The sequence below is a fragment of the Brachionichthys hirsutus genome, chromosome 10 (assembly GCF_040956055.1).
Source record: "Brachionichthys hirsutus isolate HB-005 chromosome 10, CSIRO-AGI_Bhir_v1, whole genome shotgun sequence".
In the NCBI taxonomy this organism is placed as follows: Eukaryota; Metazoa; Chordata; class Actinopteri; order Lophiiformes; family Brachionichthyidae; genus Brachionichthys; species Brachionichthys hirsutus.
In genome coordinates this window covers 13,660,254-13,688,186 of record NC_090906.1, presented here as the reverse complement: position 1 = coordinate 13,688,186, position 27,933 = coordinate 13,660,254, and the positions used below count along the sequence as shown (strand labels likewise).

Here is a 27,933-nt window from a genome sequence, read left to right as displayed (position 1 = left end):
CACGTACAAACACGTACAACACGTACAACCGACGAAAACAAATACCATCTTGAAGTCTCAAACAAGACAAGAGTTTATGCAGTAAAATATTTTCCTCCACAGAATAACTTAGTTTTTTCACCACTAATATATGTTCTTTACAAATTACTCTGGATCTTTATTCGTCACTATACTGCGTAAATACTTAGACTGCGTAACCACAGAGTTATTTTACATTCCATTCACCCCTGCAGCAGATAGATGATGATGAATGTGGGATTTAAAAGCACAGATTAGGTGCTTTGAAGTCATCCTCGTCCTCGTGTGGACTCTGGTTCTTTATCGCGGCGTCATTTAAACTGAATATTGTGATTTCTGTGGGGATATAGCGGCTTCATCTTCATCGGGCCCCTCCTCCCTCGCCGTGATGGGCCTGTCTGTATCCGCCGTCCCGTACGGGGCGAACGGCCGACGGCTCCGGCCTGTTTAATTCAAACTGGCGTCCCATGATGCTCGAGGGCGGGACTCAGGCGACCTGCCAGACAGACCACAACGTGCCCAGCGTGACGGTGTACGCCACCATGGCCACCAGGTAGACCCTGAAGAGAAGCACGTCCAGCACGTAGCCGACCTGCAGCCACTCCTTGGCAACGTCCCGGCATTTATCCCTCTTCTCCAGGAAGTGGCGTATCGCCGTCACTTCCTGCAGGATGTTGTCCATGACGGGCGGGGTGGTGTCCCTGGAGGGGGGCAGACCGAGCCCGAGCAGCCCACCGTCCCTCTCGTGCTGGCTTAGCCTCCGACCTGCCTCGCAGGTATGGTGGAGGCTGCACTGGGCTGCGACGGGACAATAAGAGACTCAGTCAGGTGGGCAATAGTCCCACCCACATGCTGTCTTCCTGTTGGGACGTGATTCATGTCCCAACAGGAAGAACCCCTCTTGGGTTTAATGACCCGCTGCTGGTAACCCCCCCCCCCCCCCCAACCACCTGTTGCTCCTCACCGGTTCCGTAGCTGTTGTCCTTGTAGTGCTCCCGATCCGAGGCCTGGGAGGACAGCCTGGAGCAGAGGCGGGGCTTCCTGCGAATGCAGAAGAGGACCGGCGCTCTCTCGAGGACCAGGTACTTCACCCAGTCCGGCACGGGGGTCTGCAGGTCCTGCTTGTGCACCAGGCGCACAATCAGCACGGTTTCAGTCAGGCTGATCACCAGGAGGGCCATGCAGACCACGAAGTAGACGCCTGAAAGGCAAACCACAGGGCACGAGGAGCGAGGTGACGATGCTGGAGGTGCCACGTGTTCTGCCCACGAGGGTCACCTATCAGAGGGGTTCCGATGGCGGTGGCGGGCAGAGTGTCCGACACGATGATGAGGAAGACGGAGTAGCCCAGGAGCAGCGTGATCTTGAAGGAAACCCTCTCTCCGCTGTCCGGGGGCAGGTAGAAGCCCACCACGTCCATCAGCATCAGGAAGATGCTGGGCAGCAGCAGGTTCACCGTGTAGAACAGCGGCCGCCGCCGGATCACCACCTGGAGCATTTACAGCCCCTTCATCACGTCATGGCACAAAAACCCAGAAGCATTTCGACCTGAACCCGGGACGCTCACGTGGAACTTCATCTCGGCGTAATGGTCGCTGTCGTCCACGCTGAACATCTTGTACCGGGACAGGATGTGGAGCAGCTCCCACTCGCCCTGGTTCATGAAGACGCTCTTGTCCTCTCGGAGCTCCTCGGGGCTTCGCATCAGGGTGATGTTGATGTCGTCGACTACGGGTCAAACACAGCGGCGGGAGCAACGGCCGGCTGCCACGGCAACGAGAGCCGGGCGGCTGCCGCGGCAACGAGAGCCGGGCGGCTGCCACGGCAACGAGGGCCGTCCGGCTGCCGCGGCAACGAGGGCCGGGCGGCTTCTGTTCCAGTACGGTCAACACTTTGTGTTTTCACCAAGTAATTGTGTTAAATGATTCACGGAAGGAGCGGCAAACACACAACTCACAACGCACAACGCACAACTCACAACTCACAACACACAACTCACAACGCACAACTCACAACTCACAACTCACAACGCACAACTCCAACGCACAACTCACAACGCACAACGCACAACTCACAACGCACAACGCACAACTACAAGCACAACGCACAACTCACAACTCACAACACAACGCACAACTCACAACGCACAACTCACAACGCACAACTCACAACTCACAACGCACAACGCACAACTCACAACGCACAACTCACAACGCACAACTCACAACACACAACTCACAACACACAACGCACAACGCACAACTCACAACGCACAACGCACAACTCACAACGCACAACTCACAACGCACAACTCACAACACACAACTCACAACGCACAACTCACAACGCACAACGCACAATGCACAACTCACAACGCACAACTCACAACGCACAACGCACAACGCACAACTCACAACGCACAACTCACCACGCACAACGCACAACTCACAACGCACAACGCACCACGCACCACGCACAACGCACAACGCACAATGCACAACTCACAACGCACAACTCACAACGCACAACTCACAACGCACAACTCACCACGCACAACTCACAACGCACAACTCACCACGCACAACTCACAACTCACAACGCACAACGCACAACGCACAACTCACAACTCACAACGCACAACTCACAAGCACAACTCACAACGCACAACTCACAACGCACAACTCACACAACGCACAACTCACAACGCACAACGCACAACTCACAACGCACAACGCACAATGCACAACTCACAACGCACAACTCACAACGCACAACTCACAACGCACAACTCACAACGCACAACTCACAACGCACAACGCACCACGCACAACTCACAACGCACAACTCACAACGCACAACTCACAAGCACAACTCACAACGCACAACTCACAACTCACAACTCACAACTCACAACTCACAACGCACAACTCACAACTCACAACTCACAACTCACAACGCACAACTCACAACTCACAACTCACAACGCACAACTCACAACTCACAACTCACAACGCACAACTCACAACTCACAACTCACAACGCACAACTCACAACTCACAACTCACAACGCACAACTCACAACGCACAACGCACAACTCACAACTCACAACTCACAACTCACAACGCACAACTCACAACTCACAACTCACAACGCACCACGCAGCTGATTAAAGCGCAGTTGATTAGTTGATTGTTTCATGTTGTGAAAGTCATGACCATCCGCTGTCAACCTGTGAGTGTGTGTGTGTGTGTGTGTGTGTGTGCGCGTCTCACTGGTGTGTAGCCAGCTCTGGAAGGTGAGGCTGCATTTCTGGACGTCAAAGGGGAAGTTGTAGATGTTCAGGCTGCAGGCCGTCACCACCTGGATGGGCTTGTAGTTCCGCACCAGCCCGTTGTGAGTCACGTAGACGTAAGGGATGTCCGGAGACTTCCCCACATCCACGCTGCAGGGTGACACCGCAGATCAGTCCGGACCCCAGCAGCCCCAGCAGCCGGGAGAACACGGGAACCGGGCTCTTACAACTCGTTGATGAGGATGTCAGGAACCCACACGTTGGCCGTGGGAATAGAAACCTGCTTGACTTCGTCAAAATCTTCCGGATCCCAGACCAGGAACTCGTCTGTCCACGCCTGAGAGAGTCAAGAACAGACGGCGCTAAAACACACAAATACAAAGTGAACAGGTAAAGACGTCGGCCTCTTACCTGTCGGTACCAAACGTAGGTGGTCAGAACCTGGTTCTTCTCATCCTGCGGAGGAGAGCCAGAGGGTGCGAGTCTTCAGAGGAAACCAGCGGCGTGAGCCGCGGCGGCGTGTCGGGACTCACCACGTTGAGGATGGAATAGACCATCAGGTCGATGGACACCATCGTGGACGTCCTCCAGTCCTTCACGGGTCTCACGCCCTTCTTGTAGCCCCCACTCAGGAACTCAGACAGACGGACGAGCGTGGCGTTGGCGAACCGTCCCGAGCCGCCGCCCCCCAGCCTCTTCACTGCAAGGAAGGATCTGATCACTGATCGGTGTCACAAATCAAATGTTCATTCTTGGACCGGATGCTTCATTTTGGAAACAAACCAAATTGGATTGTCCAATTTACGATCTAAAAACGGATCAATTAAATAAATGTTCATTATAAATAAGCATTTATAATAAATCAATTAAAATAAAACAGTTATAATAAAGTAATAAAGGTTATCTTCACTCAATTAAATCATTTATTGTTAAAAGATTTATGACATAAATTGTTTTAATTTAATGAAATTTAATTATATTTTACATTTTCCAGGTCAAATATTTCAAGTGAGATTATTTCATTTGATTCATGCACTATTTTATGCCATAGATAATTTTCTCGTGCGGACCAACACTTTGGATCTAAGGTCAGACGTTCTGCAGGCGGTTCCGTCGGTTCCGCCGGTTCCGCCGGTTCCGTACCTGCGCAGGTCCCCGCTGCTCCGTGGATGAGGAGGGGCAGGAGCGCCGTCCAGGCTGCTGAGCTCCTCATGCTGCCGCTTCTCCTCCTGCTCTGCTCGGATGCCCGACTCCATATCCTCTGAGTCCTTCACTTCATCTGCGCTGAAAACCTCGTTAGTGTCACTCCGCTGGGGGGGGGGGGGGGGGGGGCATCTGCTCCTCCCTGGTCGATAAAGCAGCAGCTCCTGCAGATAAACGACTGCAGAAATGAAAGCTGGAGCCCGGATCAGATGGCGCCTGAGAGTAATCACCTCGTCACTAATGGACTCCTCTTCATCAGGATGAGAATCACGGAGGAAAACGAGTCGGGCCGTTTGCACTGATATGAACAGAAGGTTGCAATGAGGCGTTGAATATTTTAATCGCCACAAGACCTTCCCTGGCGTTCAGTTTTTGAGGGGGGTGGGGGTCTCAGTCTCATTGTCTGAGTGCTCCTTTGTTGGACCAGGACTTGATGGAGGGGGGGGGGGGGGGGGGGGTGTGTCCAGGATGCTTCGTAGCTTCTAAAGCATCCTTCTCTCCATCACTGCCTCTAAGGAGTCCAGTTTCACCCCCCCCCCCCCCAATGACTTCATTGAGTCTGTTTGCTTCTGAGACCCTCAACAACGCAGGACGTCTCCCACAGAACAGGAACCCATGCAGAACGCCACACAGCTGGGCGCCCCCGGGCTGACCCCGTCCCGGCCTGCTGCTTTGCCTGAGCGAAGGGCTCTCAGCTGATTCCTGACCTGATCAACTGTCAGGGACACTCCTGGTCTTGGTGGCGAGGGGGGTGTCAGGAGGTCACAGGATGCTGGTTGGGAACCGAGGGGGTTTGATTTGGTACCGCGGTGTCGAATCATCTCGTTGGCCCTCCCTGAATGCCCTCTCAGCTCCTGTTAATTCAGGCTTTGATCTCCTTTGTTCCCCAGGGTTTATTATCCGGGTAACACCTTGTCCTTGTTGGGACATTGGCGTCCACACAGAGTCCCTGATACGCTCTGTGAGTCCGACTCCACGTGACTCTCAGAGTACATCCCAGCCCGTGGTCTCGTGTCTGGTTGGCCTCCTCTGAACAGTTCTAGTGGTCACAGGTAGGTCCTTACCGGGGCACAGCAGGGTGTCAGGTGGACCAGGTGGATCAGGTGGACAGGTAGATCCGGTGGACAGGTGGACCAGGTGGATCAGGTGGACCAGATGAATCACGTGGACCAGGTAGACAGGTGGACCAGGTGGATCAGGTGGATCAGGTGGATCAGGTGGACCAGGTGGATCAGGTGGACCAGGTGGATCAGGTGGATCAGGTGGATCAGGTGGACCAGGTGGATCAGGTGGACCAGGTGGATCAGGTGGATCAGGTGGATCAGGTGGACAGGTAGATCCGGTGGACAGGTGGACCAGGTGGACAGGTAGATCCGGTGGACAGGTGGACCAGGTGGATCAGGTGGATCAGGTGGATCAGGTGGATCAGGTGGACCAGGTGGATCAGGTGGATCAGGTGGATCAGGTGGACCAGGTGGACAGGTAGATCCGGTGGACAGGTGGACCAGGTGGATCAGGTGGATCAGGTGGATCAGGTGGATCAGGTGGATCAGGTGGACCAGGTGGATCAGGTGGACAGGTAGATCCGGTGGACAGGTGGACCAGGTGGCCTCCTTACTGGGGGCACAGCAGGGTGTCAGGTGGACCAGGTGGATCAGGTGGACCAGGTGGATCAGGTGGACCAGGTGGATCAGGTGGATCAGGTGGATCAGGTGGATCAGGTGGACCAGGTGGATCAGGTGGATCAGGTGGATCAGGTGGATCAGGTGGATCAGGTGGATCAGGTGGACCAGGTGGCAGCTGTGGCTACAGTAGCAGCTTCACCAGCACCAAGTATGGAGTGAATGAATAATGCTCAATGTGAAGCGACTTTGGGTGCCCAGAAAAGTGATATATAAAACCAACGCATATTATTATCATTATTTTATTGTTCTTTTTTCTTTCACACACGTTTTTTTCTGTGTTTTCGATCGATCGATCAATACTCAGATGCTTCTTAAAGTCATTGGTCATTTCTGGCGGTATCAAAGCTTCTGACTGAAGCTTCTGTTTGGTTGAAACGATGAAACCGGATCCGCTGAAGAGCAGCTTCACAAGTTACGCGTGGAAACGGCGTTAGCATGGATCTTTCCTCTCGACTGCTCGGCGATGCGCTCTTCATAGTTTAATCATGGCTATTAGGAAAGCCGATCGGGGGGGTGGGAACACTTGCAGCCGAGCTCCGGGTGGGTTTTATGGATCCGTTTAGCGGCATCAGGAGATTAAAGTTTGAACGCACCGTCGGTTAAATCCTCGCTTCCCGACCAGATCCCATAATATGTCTGACTTCAAAGCGTTTTAGCTTCGTGATTGAAGTAAAGAGACTTTTACTGCATCGATGGACAAATCAGAGCCACGGAAACATTCCAAATTCGGTTCCATGTGATGGACACTTTATTAAGATGCAAAGAGAGATCAGGAACGGAACCTCCGGGCTGGGATCAGGCGGAGCTCCAGCTCGCCCAGAGCAGCGCCAGAGTCCCGGCGTACAGAACCAGAACCAGCAGGTAGAAGCGGAACAGGAAGCGGTCCAGCTTGGAGCAGAGGGACAGCCATTCAGCCTGAGCCGAAGACTCCGTGTCCTCCTGGGACAGGGCCAGGCGGAGGGAGGCCAGCTCCTGATGAAGCCAGTCCAATCCGGAGGGGGTGCTCCGGATCCCTCTGAGGAGCAGCAGGTCATCCTCCGCCAGGGACGGATCCGGTTCATAATCTTTGTGAAGAGGTCAAGGGATCTGGGTCAAACTGTGGACAGGAAATATGAAAGGACAGATTGTTGGCAGGCCGGGCTCACCGCCGGACGGGTCGATGCAGTCCAGGGTTCTGATGGAGGTCAGAGCGCTCTGGCTGAGGTCGTGAGCGGCCGAGCCGTATTTATCCAGCAGGCAGGCCGACACCGACATCTGCCGCACCTCGGCCTCGCCGTGGTAGAGCAGCTTCACCACCAGGATGGACTTGATCAGGCTGAGCATCAGCAGCGCCATGCAGACCACGAAGAACACGCCTGGGCCGGGACGGAGCACACGGAGCCGGTGAACCCGAGCAGGGCGATCAACCTGCCTTCCACCTGATCTGGATCTGGTCCCACCTATGAGGGGCGTCCTGACCGCAGTGGAGGGCAGGTCCTCCGTCATGTTGACCCTGAAGACCGTGTAGCCCAGCAGGATGCTGATCTTGAAGGCGATGCGCGTGCCGCTGTTCAGGGGCAGGTAGAAGCTCATCACGTCCACCATCATGAGGAAGATGCTGGGGATGAGGAGGCCCACCACATACAGCAGGGGGCGCCGGCGGATCAGCACCTGGCGGGACGAGAGAAGAACGGGGGCAAAGGGGGGGCGCATCGTTAGCCCAACGACGCACGGTCTCCCTGCTACGGCAGTGTGAGCCCGATCGGTTTGAACACGATCGTTTAAACTTCCTGTTTAAACTTCCTGTTTAAACTTCCTGTTTAAACTTCCTGCTTCCCAAAGCGCCGGCGTGACTTCAACAGGGTTCCTTCTAGCCGTCGCTCTCTGAGCCCAATAAATAGCAGCCTTCTGTCCACCTGCGCTGGACGATGGTCGCCGCTAACAAGAGGTCCACTGATACCCCCCCCCCAATCAGTGACGGTTGATGCCGATTGCTTCGTATGCTTTCAATTCTGAGGAGGGGTCAAAGTTCACTGGGCCTATGCAGTGTCCCGTGGGTGTGAGGCGCATACGTTGAACTGGATGTGGGCGTAGTCGGCGCCGTCCTGGTGGGCTCGCCAGTGGCGCGAGGGAATGGACAACAGTTCCCACTCGCCGTCAGTCATGAACTCCTTGGTATCGTTGGCGATGGCGTCCGCGCTCCTCCACAGCGCCAGGTCGATTTCCTTCACTGCAGAGGGAGGCGTGGAGGTTGGGAAAGAAGAACGGGGCGGCGTGACTGGACACGAAGGGAACAGTGAAAGACACGCCGGCTTCCACCAACAGACCCGAATGGAGCCAGCTCCGGAAGGTCAGGCTGCAGTTCTGCTTGTCAAACGGGAAGGCGTACATCTCCAGGCTGCAGGCCAGCACGCCCTGCAGGGGGCGGTAGCTCTTCACCAGGCCCAACGAGCTGACGTAGACGTAGGGGATGGGGGGGGACTTCCCTGCATCCACACTAGGGAGACACATGGAGAGGGGACGGGCAACAGGGCAGACTGAAGGATCAAGGAGGGGCACAAGACCCCCCAGGGACATTCGACTCGAGCTTCACGAGAGACTTTACGTTTTACATTCTGTCCAGCGTCCACATGACTGAAAATATTTTTCTTTCAGCGATTCCTTACAATTCAGAAACGATCACGTCGGGAATCCAGATGGCGTCGGACGACAGCGAGATCTCATCGATGCCATCGAAGTCGTCTGGGTTCCAAACCAGGAACTCGTCCGTCCAGATCTGAAGACAAAGACAAAATCAACTAGAAAGACAATCACAGATTGCAGACCCCGCCTCCAAAAGACTATTGGATCTTGTGAGACAGTAAACAGGGCTTCCGGATCAGAGGGGCCAAACCTGCTCTAGCTTGCTGCTCCGGAACGTACTACAAGACTCCTTCTGGACTCTTTTTCCCATCATGCCATTCGTGTCCCTCCCTCTTAAAGTGGCAGTTTACAGCACAGGCACGATTCCAGATGTAAAAATAAATCTAGAATCTGGATCCAGATCCGGATCAATGCCATTCTCGGGGAGGACCGAGCCACGGACAGAACCTTGCTTGTGTAAAAATTTCAAGTCGATTGGGTTACTAGTTTTTGAGTTATGCGCTCGGACAGACAAGCAAACAAACAGACAGACAGACAAACGCACCCAATTGCAATACCCTCGCCTCCTCTTCGGGGAGGGTAAAGATTCATTTATGTTTGACAATTCCAATTTAGAAGAAGAAGAAGAACCCGGCAGACCTGCCTGTACCAGATACTGGTGGTGATGCTTTGGGTGTTTCCATTCTGCAAAAAGAAGAAGAGCGCCAGCGGGATGTCATTGTCATGACAACCGCATACTGGAACCTTCATGTGTGAATGTTAGCGCTGACGCACCACATCCAGGACCGACTGCAGCAGCAGGTCGATGTAGACGGTGGTCCGGCTGGTCCAGTTGTGCACCGGCCGGACGCCGCAGTCGTACTTCCTGAGGAGGGTTCTGGTCAGCTGGTTCAGTGCGGACCGCGTCGGCTTCTCCGGCACCCCCCCCAGCAGGCGAGCTGAAAGGCAAAGCCCGGTTAGCGATGGGATGACCTTCTGGTGACCTTCAGGTGTCGTGTTTCGTCTGAGCAAACTCGATTCATGCAAATTAACATGAAACAAGTAAAAAATAAAAACTCTGCAGCTCTGTGAAGGAAGGGATGGAGATAGTGAGGGGGGGGGTCATTTAAAGCTGAACGTGTTGGAAAATGTTGTTAGACGTTTGGATTGTGTCATAAAAACGTCCTCGTATTGTTTAAATGTTTTACACAGAGAAATATCAAATAGGAGCCACATGAAATATACGAGTACTTCGTTTCTACTGCGAGTGAATCTGGACAGAAAAATACCTCCGAGCCGTCATGTTGCCGAAATACCTGCCAACTGAAGTAGCGCATCCAAACATATAGACTCCCCCCCCCCCCCCACTAAAAACAAACAAAAACAGATGCAGCTGATTCTCACTCAGGAAATATCTTTTATTTTCTTGTCCCAGCGTCCTACCTGAGGACAGCGTCCTACCTGAGGACAGCGTCTCACCTGAGGACAGCGTCCTACCTGAGGACAGCGTCTTACCTGAGGACAACAGCATCAGCCACAGGGGACACGTCGTGCCTTCCAGGCTCCACATAGCGGTCCACATCCGTCTGGAACTGGAGTGGTTCTGGGTGAAGAGCAGCATGGACGGGCTCCTGCAGACATGTCGGTTGCAGCAGCATTGATCCCCCCCCCCCCCCCGGGTAACGTGATACCTTAATGCTCCCGGCCATGGATCAACGCTTCAATTAGAGCCCCGAGGTGAAATGACCTCAAATTGTACTTAACTAGTACATGTTTGTGTGTAATTCACACTGCAGGTGCATTTTATTTGTATTTGTATTTCTGGCTGTAGATTTCGTTGCAGAATATTTTTTCATTAATAAAGAGTAAAGTGATAAAAAATCCTACAAAGACTAAAGGAGGGTGAATGAAAGAAAGAAATATAAAGACAACTCAAATTATTTTAAGGGTTAGAAAGAAACATTTCCGATGACGCAATGGCAAAACTGGAATAGAGAAATACTTTCCCGTTTTTTAATTCCCGATTTTGTCTTTTATTTGACGCTGAAAAGAAAAAGAAAAGATCAAGTCGTAGAATGAAAGTTAAACCAGTTTAAATCTGACGCTTCGAGTTTTCCTTCGCGTTAACTGCCCCGTCACATCGCGGGCGGCGCGCGCCTTTAACGTCCTCGTGGACGCGCGCGCGCGCGCAGCCGGTTGTTGCTCCCGGCGCTTGACGGATGGAGCCGGTTTGACTCAGACTCGGTGCAGGAAGTTGTTTCTGTTTATTGGGAAGAAACGTTTTCTGTTTGTTCAGCGATGAGAGAAGAAGCGACGGAAGATGGAGGAGCGTCGAGGAAGTCGGTGAGCGGGGGGGGGGGGGAACTAACGTTAACACTAACACCCCCCCCCCTAACGTCAACACTAACCCCCCCCCCACTAACATTAACACTGACCCCCCCCACTAACATTAACACTAACCCCCCCCACTAACGTCAACACTAACCCCCCCCCCCACTAACATTAACACTGACCCCCCCACTAACGTTAACACTAACCCCCCCCCCCCCCCGTACTAAAGTTAACACTTGAAAATGAGTTTGAAAATGAGAAGAATATTCATGCTGGTTGTTTGCCTGTGAGGGGGGGCGGGGGCGGGGGGGGCTGGAATGCTAAACAGAACCTGCCGTCCACGCCAGCAGCTTAAAATAGAGGCGAGCCCGGAGCGTCTCAGATATCCAGCGAGCTCCATATAAGTATCCTGATACCCTGACAAGTCCACCTGCTGGGGGGCTCGATATAGCCCCCGGTCACACCGGGATCCTACTGGATCCTACTGGATCCTGCTGGATCCTGCTGGATCCTGCTGGATCCTGCTGGATCTGATGATGATGATGACCTGTTGCTGCAGCCTCATTGTTTTAGGGCCTCTCCACCGCTTTCCTGGCGATTTGTCTTCATGTGGCCTCTCAGCGATCTCTCCTCGCATCCCAGATAAGGTAGCGGATCGGCGTGTTTAGGAACGTCGACATTGCTCTTTTGCTTTAAGGCGTGTCATCGTATCCTGACCTCTTGGCGTCGGTCCTTCATCTGGGTCTCAGAGTAGACGTGACGCCGCCATGAACTGTCATGGCGGCCATCCTTAACAGTCTCATCTGCAGCCGCTTTCCCGCTTTGCGGGTCAAAGGTGCAGGAGCCTGTCCCAGCCGGCTGTGGGCGAGAGGTGGGGCACACCCTGAGTGCGTCGCCAGCACATCGCAAGGCCACACAGAGACGGACAACCACTCGCGAACAGTCATACAATACGGGCAATCCCAAATCACCTACGTTGCATGTTTTCGGAGGCGGGGGGAAACCGTAAAACCTGGAAAAAGCCCACGCAAAGAAATCCAGCGGAAGCAGGTGGTTTCACCATCGTTTCCCCTTTTCCCCACGTCCCGCTCTCAGCAGACTGAAATGCTGATCAACCAACTGAGGGAGATCACCGGCATCCGGGACCCACAGATTCTTTACAGAGCCTTGAATGTAAGACGTGAGAAAGCCAGAGTGCAAATTATTTCATCGGTTTCTTTTTTCCTTGCGGTGCTAAATCTCCTCGATGCGCTAATAGGAGCCGGTGTTTTTGTCCATGTCTTTCCCCCCGTCCCTTCTCCTTAAAGGTCAGTCAGGGTGACATTGGTCAAGCCGTCGGGCTGCTGACGACCCCGCCCACAGAGGTTCAGGATCGTCGAGAACCGCAGGAATCCAGAACCTCTGGAGAGACCTGGGAAGGCCAGGAAGGTACGAGGGAGGTTTATTTACACGCGAGACCAACAAGCCCCGAAAATAAGAGTCTGTTTGATCTCACCCAGGGTCAGTGATGGATGACGTCACTTTAGCATAGCATCATTAGCGCGGTCAGAAGCTGAACCTGTCACAGATCTCCCTGTAAAGATCATTGAACTCAGATTCAGGACCCTTCTGGGCTTCTGGTGGAACTCGTTGGGTCTTGGTTGACACGTTGTCCGTTTCTTCAGGACTTCCCAAAGATGAACTGCAGACCGCCATAGAACTGAGCCTGCAGGAGTCCCACAGCGCCGAGGAAGAGGAGAGGGAGCTGAGCAGGTACCAGAGAACCCGCTTTGCACGCCGTCTCGGAGTTCTGGGAGACGCAGGATGGCCGACCTGGCCCAGTGGGCCTGCGTTCTGCTGCAGGGCTCTGGAGGCCAGCGCAGAGGAGAACGTGGCCAGGATGAAGAGGAAGAGGTGCGACGCCCACAGCGACACGTGCGGCCCCGCCCACTGGATCCGCCAGGACGAGTGGCCCGTCGGCATCCGCAACGTTGGGAACACCTGCTGGTTCAGCGCCGTCATCCAGGTGAGGCTGAGGAGGATGAGAAGGATGAGGAGGATGAGGAGGATGATCGCTTACCTGGAATTTAACGCGGTGGGAATCCTCAGGCGGCTGATTAAAAGTATTCAAATTTGAAATGAAAGATTAATAAAAGTGTCCACCTGGTTTACGGCATGTCAACGGTCCCGACTCACATCATCATCTTCATCATCTGGCTAAAGCTTTAAACAGCGCTCTGACTGACTCACATCATCATCTTCATCATCTGGCTAAAGCTTTAAACACGCTCTGACTGACTCACATCATCATCTTCATCATCTGGCTAAAGCTTAAAACAGCGCTCTGACTGACTCACATCATCATCTTCATCATCTGGCTAAAGCTTAAAACAGCGCTCTGACTGACTCACATCATCATCTTCATCATCTGGCTAAAGCTTTAAACAGCGCTCTGACTGACTCACATCATCATCATCATCTTCATCATCTGGCTAAAGCTTTAAACAGCGCTCTGACTGACTCACATCATCATCTTCATCATCTGGCTAAAGCTTTAAACAGCGCTCTGACTGACTCACATCATCATCTTCATCATCTGGCTAAAGCTTTAAACAGCGCTCTGACTGACTCACATCATCATCTTCATCATCTGGCTAAAGCTTAAAACAGCGCTCTGACTGACTCACATCATCATCTTCATCATCTGGCTAAAGCTTTAAACAGCGCTCTGACTGACTCACATCATCATCTTCATCATCTGGCTAAAGCTTTAAACAGCGCTCTGACTGACTCACATCATCATCTTCATCATCTGGCTAAAGCTTTAAACAGCGCTCTGACTGACTCACATCATCATCTTCATCATCTGGCTAAAGCTTTAAACAGCACTCTGACTGACTCACATCATCATCATCATCTTCATCATCTGGCTAAAGCTTAAAACAGCGCTCTGACTGACTCACATCATCATCTTCATCATCTGGCTAAAGCTTTAAACAGCACTCTGACTGACTCACATCATCATCTTCATCATCTGGCTAAAGCTTTAAACAGCACTCTGACTGACTCACATCATCATCATCATCTTCATCATCTGGCTAAAGCTTTAAACAGAGATGTTTTGATTTCCCGTCATGAGAGGCTCATTGAGATCAAAGAGGTGCTGCTAATTCTATTCCGGGTCCGTGAATTCAGCCGGGCCTCTTGGGCGGCTCGGCTGACACCGATAATTAAATATAGCGATGCCGGAGCGGCGCTCTTCTCTGCCCCCCCCCCCCCCCCCCCCCCCCCCGAGCCAGAAATGGTTGGCGATTGTTTGTCTCTCGTCGAACTCAGATATGTTGAGAAAATTAGAGGCTTTTAGGTGCGCCTTATAGTGCGGAAAATGCGGTACTCAGATTCAAAAGTCTCCCCCCCCCCCCCCCCCCCGAATGGAGACAAGACAATAAAGCAGAGCTATTTGAATACAAATGGCGTTTAACGATTCCCTTCTGCTTGTTGTTTGCTGCCTTCACACGTCGGCTAATTCAGTCCCGATGAAGCAGTCTGCCCTAAAAAGTCATTACGCTGTCAGGCGGGGGCCGAGCGACCGCGCCTTTCAGCCGCCGGCTCACATTCCCTCGATATTCCATTGTGGTACGAATTACAGTAGAATTCAGATAAGCTGTAATTGGATTTCCTGGGCGAATGGAAAGATCCATGGAGATATTGGTAAGTGCTCAGAGGCCCACTTACCACACGTGTGACGCATGAGACAGTCTTTCCGGTTTATCACCCGACACGCAGGTGTCTTCTCACAAAAGGGCGGGGTTTGTGTTGCTTGACTGTAAAGAAATACAATTATGCGAGCCAAACGATGTTTCTTCTCTCGTTCATTTCCTAACAGACACTTGTGAATGTGCATTAACGGTTGTTCGTTGTTTTGTTGCAGTCATTGTTCCACCTGCCTGTTTTCAGGAGGCTGGTTCTCAACTATCACCTGTCGGAACGAGTCCTGGAGAAGTGCGAGAGCCACTCCGTGAGTAAACGCGGCGTGCCGCGCTGCTCGTGATAGGCCCGTTGATAAGAGCCGCCGTTTGACGCCGGGCCTGGGTTAACAGGACAAGAGGAACATAGCGTTCATGCAGGAGCTGCGCTGCCTGTTTGCCCTGATGGTGGGCTCCACCCGCAGCTTCGTGGATCCTTCTGCCGCCGTGGAGTTACTGCGAGACGCCTTCAGGACCAGCGAGGCCCAACAGGTGCAGCCTTCACAATGCCTAGAGTCAACACTGACCGCCGGCTGAAGCTGATCCCATTGGGGAACATGGAGTTTGTTCAGTTTGCATAGAGACCGGTCATCACACACTTCAGATAATCATCTCCATGACAACTGAGGGAGCTCCGTTGACTTGTTAAACGACATCTTGATTGATCCTTTACCGATACTCTGTCCTCTGCCCCACGCCGTCCCCAGGATGTCAGTGAGTTTTCCCACAAGCTGCTCGACTGGCTCGAGGATGCTTTTCAGCTTGCGGCCGCGGGACAGTAAGTTTCCCTGGATGCCAATTTCATGCACCTGCACACACCGTCCATTCCTCGTTGTATGCCAAATCACATAAATATGCATTTGTGTTTTATTTTCAGCAAAGCGGATGACAAGCAGCAAAACCCGCTGGTCCAGCTGTTCTACGGGACCTTCGTGACGGAAAGGAGACACGAGGGTACGTGTTCCATGCGAGTCTCCGTCACATGACGGTCGGCATTCGTTTCGTTCTCCCTCTCACCTCTATGTGACGCCGCAGGTAAGACGTTGTATAACATTGAGCAGTTCGGCCAGTACCCCCTGCAAGTCAACGGCTTCAACAACCTGGATGAGTGTCTGGAAGGCGCCATGGTGGAGAAGGAGATCGAGTCGCTGCATTCGGATCACAGCGTCACATCCGGCCGCGAGGTGAATGACCTCATCGGCTGACTAACGGAGTTACGTTGCAAATAGTCTTAGCCGTATCTGATGCTTTTATATTTATGCTTCCTTGCAGAGGTGGTTCAAGAAGTTACCTCCGGTCTTAACGTTTGAACTGTCCAGGTTTGAATTCAACACCCAGCTTGGCCGGCCCGAGAAGATACACAAGAAACTGGAGTTCCCAGCAGTCATTCACATGGACAGGTGAGCCTCGGAACGCGCAGCAAGGTCACGGACAAGGTGGGTCGCTTTCACATGTTGGGGAGTTGGGGAGGAGCTGAATCCAGCATGCCTGACATTCCTGTGGACAGATATCTTCATAATAACATAGAGCAGACCCATGAGAGGAGGGGAGAGGTGAAGAGACTCAAGGAGCAACTGGCCGCCCTTCAACAGAAGCTTGAATGGTTGGTTTTGTGTTGAAGAGATCACTTTGAACGTCTTCACCTCATAGGAGCCTTTCTTATCTTAACTGTGTCGGCCGTTTATTCCCAGCTACAAGAACTACGGCTCAGGACCCACCAAGTATCATCTCGCAGACATGCTGCAGTTTGTGCTGGAGTTTGTGACCACCAAGCCAACAAGTGTTTCCCCAGCTGAAGATCTGAGATTGACTTCGTCTTCCCCGACTCCTCAAAGCCATCCCATCAGCGACACCCGGTCGGTTACCCAGGGATCCGTGCGATCTCTCCTGGACCCGGTCACTGGCCTCTATAACCGCTGCTCTTACTTCCTGTAGTGAACCTGCAGAGACAGAGTCTTCAGAGGTTTTGGCTTCGAGTGTCTCCAGTTGTCAGCGAACACCCATACACAAGCCTTTCACCCAGTGCAAACCCCCCGTTGAGAGCCCACCACACCCGGCCCCTCACAGCGTCACGGAAGAAGAGCTGCTCTTTGTCAGAACCTGCCTGCAGCGATGGAGGACAGAAGTCGAGAACGACATGAATGGTGAATCTGGTTGGGCGTCTCTCACTCTTTCTGTCGAGAGTCATGACGTTGTGATGCTTACGCAGCTTCCAATGTAACATAAATCTCCACGGCAATGTGCTGTATTATTTCTGTCATTTTCATTTTGCTGTTTTGTTTGTGCGTAAACGTGTGCATGTGCCAGAGCTTAAGGCGAGCATCGACAGGCTCACTCAGCTTCTGGAGGGCATCTACTCAGACAGCATGCTCTGCCAGGTAAGGCACACGCTCGCCCGATTCACTTCCAGCAACTGGTGGAAAGCTGTCTCCCTCTTGTGTTCAGGTTCCGTATAAACTCCACGCTGTGCTCGTCCACGAAGGTCAGGCATCCGCGGGTCATTACTGGGCCTACATCTTTGACCATGCCAACCAGCGTTGGATGAAGTACAACGACATCAGCATCACTGAGTCCTCGTGGGAGGAGCTGGAGCGAGATTCGTTTGGGGGCATGACCAACGCCAGCGCCTACTGCCTGATGTACATTAATGACAGGCTACCCCACCTTATTACAGGTGAGTCTCAGAGTGATTGGACAGTTTGTTGGGATTATTTTAACCTGGAATAATCCCAATGACCCTCATCCACCCAGACGACACAGACGTTGAGACAGGTCAGGTGCTGCAGGGCATGGATTCCCTGCCCTCCAACCTCAGACGCTACGTCCATGAAGATAACCGCTGGTTCCAGCAGGAGCTCAGTGAATGGGAGGAGCAGTTCTGCCAGTCTGCAATCCCGCAGGGGGAGTCCACGGCCTCCGCGGAGCCCCCAAACTCCGGCCCAGATGACTCACACGAGACGTCAGTGGAGCCAGTACCCCAATCAGAACCCTCCACCGAGGAGCCGGACCATGGAGCTTTGTTAGAACCACGACCGGAATCGGACACAAAGGAGGACCGGGAGCCAGATTCCATGGAGACACCTGAAGGTCTGGAGCGATGCCTGGATTAATGCAACCCTGTGGTTTCTTTCCGTTAAATTTATTTTGGTTTTACTAATTTCGATTCTATATATGTTATTTTGGTATGTATCCTTGAGTGCCGAGAAAAGCGCCTTTAAATAAAATGTATTATTATTATTATTATTATTCTGCAGTGGATTAATTGTGTATTCCTGTCGTAATCTGAGTTAAAGGGGTCCCTGAATATAATGGCATGTTAGCTCTATATGATTTATTATGCTGTCAAAATCGTAACTATATGATGGACATTTCATAAATATTTTCCATTAGTTATATTTTTGGTTAAACTTACTTTGCATGGAGGTCGCCATTGTTGTTTACTCTCTCTCTCTCTGTCGGCACGGCATGGGGCCAGGGCGTCCTCTGGCCCCATGCCAGATAAAACACGATTACGAGCCTCCAAAATGAACTTCCAGTGGACATGTTTCCACTCATGCTCTCACCTCTACTTCTACCACAGAAGAATCTAAAGCGCCGCCACCACCGGACCCCGACTCCCAGCCGGTTGACACCCGCAGCGCAGCAGCGATCAACCCCCCTGTGTCCAGCCGGGGTTCCACCCCTGCTGAGAATCAGCTCCAGAGTCAGGTGGTTGAGTTTGTGACTACCTGCTAGCCCTCCCCACATCTGTAGAATATGGTTCATTAATTCCATGAATATTAAGTGTCTACATCTGGGTCACGGATCCTGTTTCACCACTGAGCCTCGAGATGGACAGTAAAAGCAGCATAAACCTATATAATATACATAGTATTCAATACTATTTTATTTCTAGAGTACATAGAACATAGGGTGACCTACAAGAGTTGAGGGAGGAGCACCAGGTGGACGACATCTAGTGTAGACGGAGCAGTTTAAAGGTGACTGTAAGGTCGTGGTAGGAGAGAGAGGACTATAGTGATGAAGAAGAGGACGAAGACTAAGGCAGAGCAGAGGAAAAAGTGGTGGAGGCTGAAGAACGAAGAGGTGAGACAAGCTCTGGGTGGACAAGAGAGGCTTCCAGAAGACTGGAATACAACAGCTCAGGTGATCAGGGAGACAGGTAGGAGAGGACTGGGTGTGTCTTCTGGAAGGACAGGAGATAAGGAGACCTGGTGGTGGAACCAGGAAGTGCAGAAGTGGGACATTGAGAGGACAGAAGAAAGTAGACATGAGTACAGGGAGACGAGACGCAAGGAAAAGGTAGAGGTGGCAAAGGTCAAACAGAGGTCATATGATGACCTGTATGAAGGTTAGATAGTAAAGATGGAGAGAATGATCTGAACAGGCTGGACAGACAGAGAGACAGAAACAGGAAGGATGTTCAGCATGTTAGAGTGATGAAGAGTAGAGACAGGAAGGATGTTCAGCATGTTAGAGTGATGAAGAGTAGAGACAGGAAGAATGTTCAGCATGTTAGAGTGATGAAGAGTAGAGACAGGAAGGATGTTCAGCATGTTAGTGATGAAGAGTAGAGACAGGAAGGATGTTCAGCATGTTAGAGTGATGAAGAGTAGAGACAGGAAGGATGTTCAGCATGTTAGAGTGATGAAGAGTAGAGACAGGAAGGATGTTCAGCATGTTAGAGTGATGAAGAGTAGAGACAGGAAGGATGTTCAGCATGTTAGAGTGATGAAGAGTAGAGACAGGAAGGATGTTCAGCATGTTAGAGTGATGAAGAGTAGAGACAGGAAGGATGTTCAGCATGTTAGAGTGATGAAGAGTAGAGACAGGAAGGATGTTCAGCATGTTAGAGTGATGAAGAGTAGAGACAGGAAGGATGTTCAGCATGTTAGAGTGATGAAGAGTAGAGACAGGAAGGATGTTCAGCATGTTAGTGATGAAGAGTAGAGACAGGAAGGATGTTCAGCATGTTAGTGATGAAGAGTAGAGACAGGAAGGATGTTCAGCATGTTAGAGTGATGAAGAGTAGAGACAGGAAGGATGTTCAGCATGTTAGAGTGATGAAGAGTAGAGACAGGAAGGATGTTCAGCATGTTAGAGTGATGAAGAGTAGAGACAGGAAGGATGTTCAGCATGTTAGAGTGATGAAGAGTAGAGACAGGAAGGATGTCCAGCATGTTAGAGTGATGAAGAGTAGAGACAGGAAGGATGTTCAGCATGTTAGAGTGATGAAGAGTAGAGACAGGAAGGATGTTCAGCATGTTAGAGTGATGAAGAGTAGAGACAGGAAGGATGTTCAGCATGTTAGCGATGAAGAGGAGAGACAGGAAGGATGTTCAGCATGTTAGAGTGATGAAGAGTAGAGACAGGAAGGATGTTCAGCATGTTAGAGTGATGAAGAGTAGAGACAGGAAGGATGTTCAGCATGTTAGAGTGATGAAGAGTAGAGACAGGAAGGATGTTCAGCATGTTAGAGTGATGAAGAGTAGAGACAGGAAGGATGTTCAGCATGTTAGTGATGAAGAGTAGAGACAGGAAGGATGTTCAGCATGTTAGAGTGATGAAGAGTAGAGATGAAGGTGTTGACAGAGGTCAGTAGTGTTTATGAAGATGGAAGAAGTATTTAGAGGAATTAATGAATGAGGAAGATGAGAGAGAACAAAGGGGAGTCGAGGAACCTGTTGTGAACCAGGAAGTGATGAAGATTAGCATGAGGGAATGAGGGAAGTTAGAAAGGATGAAGAGGATGAAGAATGGGAAGGCAGTTGGACCAGAGACATACCTGTGCAGGTGTGGAAGTGTCTAGGAGAGGAAGCTGCAGAGATTTATGGAGGGTGCTTTAGAAAAGAGACGAATAAAGGTGAGCATAAAGGACAGCCATGATGGACGGCTTAGAGACAGTGGTGAGGACAGCCATGATGGACAGCTCAGAGACAGTGGTGAGGACAGCCATGATGGACGACTTAGAGACAGTGGTGAGGACAGCCATGATAGACGGCTTAGAGACAGTGGTGAGGACAGCCATGATGGACGGCTTAGAGACAGTGGTGAGGACAGCCATGATGGACAGCTTAGAGACAGTGGTGAGGACAGCCATGATGGACGGCTTAGAGACAGTGGTGAGGACAGCCATGATGAACGGCTTAGAGACAGTGGTGAGGACAGCCATGATGGACGGCTTAGAGACAGTGGTGAGGACAGCCATGATGGACGGCTTAGAGACAGTGGTGAGGACAGCCATGATGGACGACTTAGAGACAGTGGTGAGGACAGCCATGATGGACGGCTTAGAGACAGTGGTGAGGACAGCCATGATGGACGACTTAGAGACAGTGGTGAGGACAGCCATGATAGACGGCTTAGAGACAGTGGTGAGGACAGCCATGATGGACGGCTTAGAGACAGTGGTGAGGACAGCCATGATGGACGGCTTAGAGACAGTGGTGAGGACAGCCATGATGGACGGCTTAGAGACAGTGGTGAGGACAGCCATGATGAACGGCTTAGAGACAGTGGTGAGGACAGCCATGATGGACGACTTAGAGACAGTGGTGAGGACAGCCATGATGGACGGCTTAGAGACAGTGGTGAGGACAGCCATGATGGACGACTTAGAGACAGTGGTGAGGACAGCCATGATGGACGGCTTAGAGACAGTGGTAAGGACAGACATGATGGACGACTTAGAGACAGTGTCTCTGAGGAAAAGACAGGAGGCGGAGCTAGAAGTGGAGGAGATGAAGATGCTGAGGTTCTCCTTGGGAGTGTCCAGGTTGGACAGGATTAGAAATGAGACAATAAGAGGGACAGTGAAGGTTAGACGTTTTGGAGACGAGGTCAGAGAGACCAGACTTTGATGGTTTGGACATGTCCAGAGGAGAGACGGGGACTATATCGGTAGAAGGATGCTGAGGATGGAACTGCCAGGGAACAGGACTAGAGGACGACCCAGGAGAAGAGACATGGACGTAGTGAGGGAGGACATGAGAGTGGCTGGTGTTGGGGAGGACGATGCAAAGGACAGGGCTAGAGGACGACCCAGGAGACGATACATGGACGTAGTGAGGGAGGACATGAGATTTGCTGTGGCGACTCTCAGGAGACAAGAAGGAAGTCCAGTAGCAGTCGCCCCCGATCATAACAGAAACAGGATTAGCAGGAAAAGACAGAACCCAACTTGACCCACAAGAGCAAGAACTTTGGAGACTGAGGCAAGGAAAAACGTCCTTTTATCAGGCAGAAACCTTGGAGAGAACCTCGGTTCATAATGGGCGGCCATCTGTCTTGAACGGTTGGGTTGAGAAGAAGAAAGAGGGAGAGAGCGGTAAAAAGACAGAGAGACAATGACAAGGACAGGTAGGAAGAGAGTCAGAAATGAAGAGATGTATTGATAGAGGGATGAGAGACTCAGAATATGCCTTCTATCAGTATTCTGAAGACATATTAATCTGCATCCTGGTTAATCTGTCAGAATCCAGGCATCGAAGTGGCATTAAATATTCCAGAAGCAGCCGACCCACACGAGAAGGAAGACACCCAGGAAGGAGACCTCGGCCCTGGAGCTGACGGCGAGCCAGAGGGTTCAGGAGAGGTTCCTGATCCTGAAGGAAAACAGGAGGAGGAGGAGGAGGAGCAGCAAAAGCGAGAAGTCCCAGTCAGAAGGCGACAGGCGGAGGACGAGCTCTCCGAGGTGGAGATCCCGAACGTCGGCAGGATCGCAGTGAGAGCCGGCGCTGACGGGTACAATGAAGAGGCGAGTACGCCGAGATGCAGCGAGGGTTCCGGATGCACCTCCATCCTCACCTGTTCTGCTCGTTCTCGTTTCCCAGATGATGCTGACTCCAGCCATGCAGGGCGTCATTCTGGCCATCGCCAAGGCCAGACAGACGTTTGATGAAGAAGGCCCCGAGGCCGGTCTCATCAGGGTGAGATCTCCAACGCGTCAGCAATCTGAACCAAGCCCTTCATCTTCTCTTCATAAGATAAAAATATATTCCAGATTTAAGAGGGCCATAGGAACAGCTTGTAAAACTAGAAAACTAGAAATAAAGAAATCTGGAGTTGACATGATCTTACCGTCAGATTAACGACGACCTGTTACCCTGGTGCGCCTCCAGGCCTTCCATGAGGAGTATTCCCGCCTCTACGAGCTCTCTGAGGAGGAGGTGACCCCCCAGGAGGATGCTCGTCTGCAACACGCTCTGGTCTACTTCTTCCAGAACAAGGCGCCGAAACGTGTCATTGAGAGGACGCTGCTGGAGCAGTTCATCGACCGCAACCTGAGCTTCGACGAGAGGTACCATGAGTCTCGGACTTTATGATGCTGGATCAGGTGTTAAAAATACAGAAGAGCATTTGTCAAGAGGAAACCACCGTTGGACATTTTATATTAAAACCAGGTTGAAATGATGCCCCAGATAAACGCAAAGCAGAAATAAGGGAGTTAATGCAACTAGAAAAGCACTATGAGAGCGCAGACCCCTCCTAACTGGATCTACACCGTCCACACGGTGATCTGGATCAGCACCAGAAGGTTCTAGATTGTTCTTAGTATCTTTATACACCAACATGAAAAGTCAAAGTGAATCAGAGTTGAGTATTTTTAACTGATTTTTGAATCCATAAATGTCTTTTAATGTTAAAATTTAATAATTTGTTCCTGACGTCATTCTGGATCCAATCTGGATGAAAATTGGTGTTGAGATAGAGACCCCCCCCCCCCCCCCACACACACACACACACACACATGACTGTGTCAAATTCCACAAACATTGGTCAATAATCAGAGACGCTTTGGCTCATGAAGTCAAAGCAGTTTATTGTGGATGTTCTGCAGGGCTATCAGCATCATGAGGGAGGCCCGATCCAAGCTGCGCCTGATCAAACCAGAGGACATGGATATGGATGAGTATCTGGTACCGGCTGACGAATGGGCTGAGAGAAGAAAACGCATTCGAACAACTGCATGCTCTCAAATTCAATTCAGTTCAGTTTTATTTCTATAAAACCAGATCATAACAGAAAGTCATCTCGAGGCACTTTAGAGGAAAGACAGAACCAAACTTGACCCACAAGAGCAAGAACTTTGGAGACGGAGGCAAGGAAAAAACTTCTCTTTAACAGGCAGAAACCTTGGACAGAACCTGAGGATCATAGTGGACGGCCATCTGTCTGACCGGCTGGGTTGAGAGAGAGAGAGAGAGCAAGAGCAGACAAAACCAAAATGTAAAAAACTATAAATGCTAATGCTAGCGATATAAAGCTATAAATGCTAATGCTAGCGATATGGACATCAGTGGTGAGGGACACAGGTCCAGGTTCTGCAGCACCACAGACAGAAGGACCTGAAAGAGAGAGAGGGACAAACAGAGGGAGAGAGAGAACAAGACTACAGGAAGAGAGAGAGATTACTGACATATATTTATAACATGAATAACCAGATAAAGGGGGAGGAGCTCAGTGTGTCATGATGTTAAGCCACCAGTGCTGCCTAATGACAGCATATTGATTATATTGATTATTGTGTTGATTAACTATAGGACTTGTTAAAAAGGAAAGTCTTTAGTCTACTCTTGAACATAGAGATGGTGTCTGTCTCAGGAACCAATCAGGGAGATGATTCCACATTAAAGGAGCTTGATAACAGAAAGCTCCGCCCCCTGTCTGCTCTTGGAAAGTTTAGGAACCACGAGCAGACCAGCATTTTGGGACCGCAGGGTTCTAGTGGGGCGATACGGGATAATCATCTCTGTAAGGTAAGGAGGGGCCTGGCTGTTGAGGGCTTTAAAAGTGAGTAGAAGGATTTTATATTCAATGCGAAGGTGAAAGAACGCAGTCCTTGAAACGTGCTTTATCTGGGACTGAAAGGACAGGTCCTGATCAAAGATTACCCCCAGATTCTTGGCAGTGGTGCTGGTGGACACTGAGACGCCATCTAGTTCAACTAGAACACTAGAACAAACATTTCTGAGATGCTTTGGCCCAGGAACATCTCAAATCAAAGATTACAGTCTCCTCTTTCATCAGGAAAACAAAGATCGTTCCGGAGTTCTTGGCCGTTGAAGAGTGGCAGGGTTATCAGTGAATGTTTGGGTTCCATAAAACGTCTTTGGACGTGAATGGCACTGAATGAGTTAATAGTTTGCGTAACATTGATGGTGTGAATGGCTTCCCGTTTCTGTGTGCGCCCACAGCAGTGGCACGACGACTACAGGCTGTTCAGAACGGCGTTCGTCTACCTGCTGACGGGGCTGGAGCACTACCAGCATGGAAGGTACGTCACATGTCCTGAACCCGACCCGGGCGCGGTCCAATCACGCGGTGACGCTGCCGTGCGTTCTGCAGGTTGCGGGAGGCGCTGGCCTACTTGTCTCACGCGTACGAGACCAACGGCGCCCTGCTGAGGGGCGGGGAGAAGCGCGGCGTGGATAGAACCATCATCGCACGTTACAGGAGGAAATGCCTCATCGTGAGTCAGGATGAGGAGTCTTCCATTTCTGCTGCTTAAATATGAAGAACATTAACAATAAGCCCCTCCCCCATGCAGGCTTTGAATGAAAGCGCGTCGCAGCTGTTCTGCAGCGGCGAGGAGACCAGCGTGGAGGAGGGGGTCTCCATCATGGATGAGGGCGTCATTCCCTGCCTCCACCTGATGAGCCGGGACTCGTCTTCATCCCAGGAGGACAGGGACGCTCTGGAGGACATCCGCAGCCACTGGTGCTGCTGCCTGGGCAGGGACATGAATGGTGAGGCGGAGATCGTGTGAAACAAACTTCCATGGTTCTGACGCTCGTTCTGTCCTTTCAGACTCCTTGCAAAGGAAACTGAGCGAATTCCTGCCCAGAGTTCTGGATAGTTCAAGCGACGCAGGCGTTCTTAAAGACCCGCCCAAAGTGCACGTCAGCCACGCCCACGATCTGTGCAGCCGGTTGGCCGCCATCATGGAGTCCATCCACAGCGCCTCGGTGGTTGTTGTGAAGTAAACCCTGAATAAGACTCCCCGGTCCGACCTGCACTCAACCTGCTGTTGGATCGTGGTCTGCTGGTTTCCCAACAGCTAAATTATACTGTGTATTTTCATTTTGTTGTTTTACCTGCGCACACAGGAAGCAGCATGCCCAGACGTTTCAGAGGCCTCAAATCTTTCTTCTGCCACAAACCAACCAACGACCCCGATCTGCTGAAAAACACGAGAGAAGCAGGTCGCACCAGCTAGCATTAAGAACGATAGACGCTGCCTGAATGAGGATCAAAGGCCAGCAGATAGACTCTGCTTGAATGAGGATCAAAGGCCAGCAGCATGCTACGCTAACACCCACGCCTGGATGCTGATTTCACTGCAGTTTCACTTTTAGTCTGACGTACTCAATAAATACTTTAAATTCTTCTTTTGATGATCAGTACAGTGTCTAAAAGTGAAGTTATTGAATATTGTGTCGTGTCTTTCTTCACTGTTGCAGCAGTTTTGCCATTAGCAGACGGTCCCTTGGCGCTCAGCCAGCTCCGCGTAGACGCCGTAGCATGTATGAACTATCGTTGTCTACCTACAACGATAGTTTATATCTCGATGACGTTTCGTTAAGGAGCCATTGATGCCGGAAGTCCGGATCTGTGACTATCGAGCCAACTTTACCGAACTGGTTCATCCGGTAACCAGGAGTCCAGGAACGAGCAGGAGTCCTGGTCCTCTGGAAGGTTGACCAGCCTCAAGTTATTCAGACGGGCCCTGGTTTCCATAGCGATGAACCTTTCCTCGGGGCTTTATTCCTCTTCTCCACACTGTGCTCCTTCGCACTCGGATAAATCTTTCCTGGTTTCTTCGAGTCTCCCGTCCAGTCTGCCGGTGAACTCAGATCAAGTTATTTATTGCGCTGATAATTTGTTCTTCATCCTCAGACATCTCTCCTCCACGTTAGCCTCCTTGCTAACATTGCGCTCCATATTCTGCGCCCCAAAGTCCGTTAACTTTGATTGTCGGTATTTTCCCTCCATCTTTGCTTGTCTTCCCAATATTTGGCGTTTTCAATTCTTGCGTCAACTTGCTTGGTATTTCAATAGGCGGAATATTTTAGGATGTATATTCAAATGAAGCGGAGCAGGTTGTTTTATTCTCATTATATGTTGTATAAATCATCATGCTCCTCAGGGGGAAAATAGTTTCCTGAATCTGAAAATGAAAAATGTCAAAGTTTTAGATGCTCTCGAGTCTCGATAATGTCTTGGTCTTGGTTAGTGTAATAATAATAACTAGAATAATAGTTTCAATCCCATTTCAGCAATAAAAGCCCAGAAAATACCGTGAGGTCATTCAAGAAAACAGCAAACAGATGCTGCAGGACAGCGTCCCTCATTTCTGTCTCAAACAGATGCTGCAGGACAGCGTCCCTCATTTCTGTCTCAAACAGATGCTGCAGGACAGCGTCCCTCATTTCTGTCTCAAACAGATGCTGCAGGACAGCGTCCCTCATTTCTGTCTCAAACAGATGCTGCAGGACAGCGTCTCTCATTTCTGTCTCAAACAGATGCTGCAGGACAGCGTCCCTCATTTCTGTCTCAAACAGATGCTGCAGGACAGCGTCCCTCATTCCTGTCTCACACAGATGCTGCAGGACAGCGTCCCTCATTTCTGCCTCAAACAGATGCTGCAGGACAGCGTCCCTCATTTCTGTCTCAAACAGATGCTGCAGGACAGCGTCCCTCATTTCTGTCTCAAACAGATGCTGCAGGACAGCGTCCCTCATTCCTGTCTCACACAGATGCTGCAGGACAGCGTCCCTCATTTCTGTCTCACACAGATGCTGCAGGACAGCGTCCCTCATTTCTGTCTCAAACAGATGCTGCAGGACAGCGTCCCTCATTTCTGTCTGGTAAATCGGTCAATCTCTGTGTTGTGATTCTGAAGCTCATCTTTTCTGCCCGTTGTTTGACGCAGCCAGGAATGCAACCGACGCAGTGCAACCGACACAGGGCACTAAAGGACCTTTCACATGAGCAGCTGCTTACGGGCACTGTTAGGGCAACTTGGGTAGAACCTTCAGAGAGGGAAACATGTCTGAATCAAGGAGGTTGTACACA

The 27,933-nt window shown here is 51.1% G+C and overlaps 3 protein-coding genes across 4 annotated transcripts; 1 reads left to right on the top strand and 2 right to left on the bottom strand.

Annotated features, from left to right (window-relative positions):
- Positions 1–505: 505 nt before the first annotated feature.
- LOC137900430 (5-hydroxytryptamine receptor 3A-like) lies at positions 506–4,524 on the bottom strand. The gene is made up of 9 exons (XM_068744511.1): positions 4,455–4,524; positions 3,845–4,011; positions 3,723–3,767; positions 3,539–3,648; positions 3,292–3,461; positions 1,586–1,746; positions 1,297–1,507; positions 983–1,219; positions 506–816 (listed from the first exon to the last, which is right to left on the bottom strand). The coding sequence occupies exons 1-9, from the start codon at positions 4,522–4,524 to the stop codon at positions 506–508; spliced, it is 1,482 nt and encodes a 493-aa protein (XP_068600612.1).
- Positions 4,525–6,994: 2,470 nt separating this feature from the next.
- Positions 6,995–10,370, bottom strand: LOC137900704 (5-hydroxytryptamine receptor 3B-like). Its single transcript, XM_068744833.1, has 9 exons — positions 10,316–10,370; positions 9,596–9,759; positions 9,461–9,505; positions 8,845–8,954; positions 8,506–8,675; positions 8,251–8,408; positions 7,639–7,849; positions 7,345–7,554; positions 6,995–7,263 (listed from the first exon to the last, which is right to left on the bottom strand). The coding sequence occupies exons 1-9, from the start codon at positions 10,368–10,370 to the stop codon at positions 6,995–6,997; spliced, it is 1,392 nt and encodes a 463-aa protein (XP_068600934.1).
- A 637-nt stretch (positions 10,371–11,007) lies between these two features.
- On the top strand, positions 11,008–26,258 carry usp28 (ubiquitin specific peptidase 28). 2 transcript variants are annotated; one of them, XM_068745012.1, is made up of 27 exons: positions 11,008–11,143; positions 12,227–12,304; positions 12,439–12,559; positions 12,796–12,883; positions 12,974–13,136; positions 15,042–15,128; positions 15,211–15,348; positions 15,564–15,634; positions 15,734–15,810; positions 15,892–16,040; positions 16,129–16,256; positions 16,364–16,459; positions 16,548–16,712; positions 16,792–17,000; positions 17,164–17,234; positions 17,302–17,530; positions 17,608–17,943; positions 18,437–18,564; positions 22,331–22,612; positions 22,689–22,784; positions 22,977–23,155; positions 23,696–23,774; positions 25,053–25,132; positions 25,204–25,327; positions 25,406–25,604; positions 25,666–25,837; positions 25,965–26,258. In XM_068745012.1, exons 1-27 carry the CDS (start codon positions 11,099–11,101, stop codon positions 26,098–26,100), a joined length of 3,726 nt encoding a protein of 1,241 aa, XP_068601113.1. In that variant the 5' UTR covers positions 11,008–11,098; the 3' UTR covers positions 26,101–26,258. The 2 variants fall into 2 exon arrangements, with proteins under 2 accessions (XP_068601113.1, XP_068601112.1); XM_068745011.1 differs by having other exon boundaries at positions 12,953–13,136.
- Positions 26,259–27,933: the final 1,675 nt, after the last annotated feature.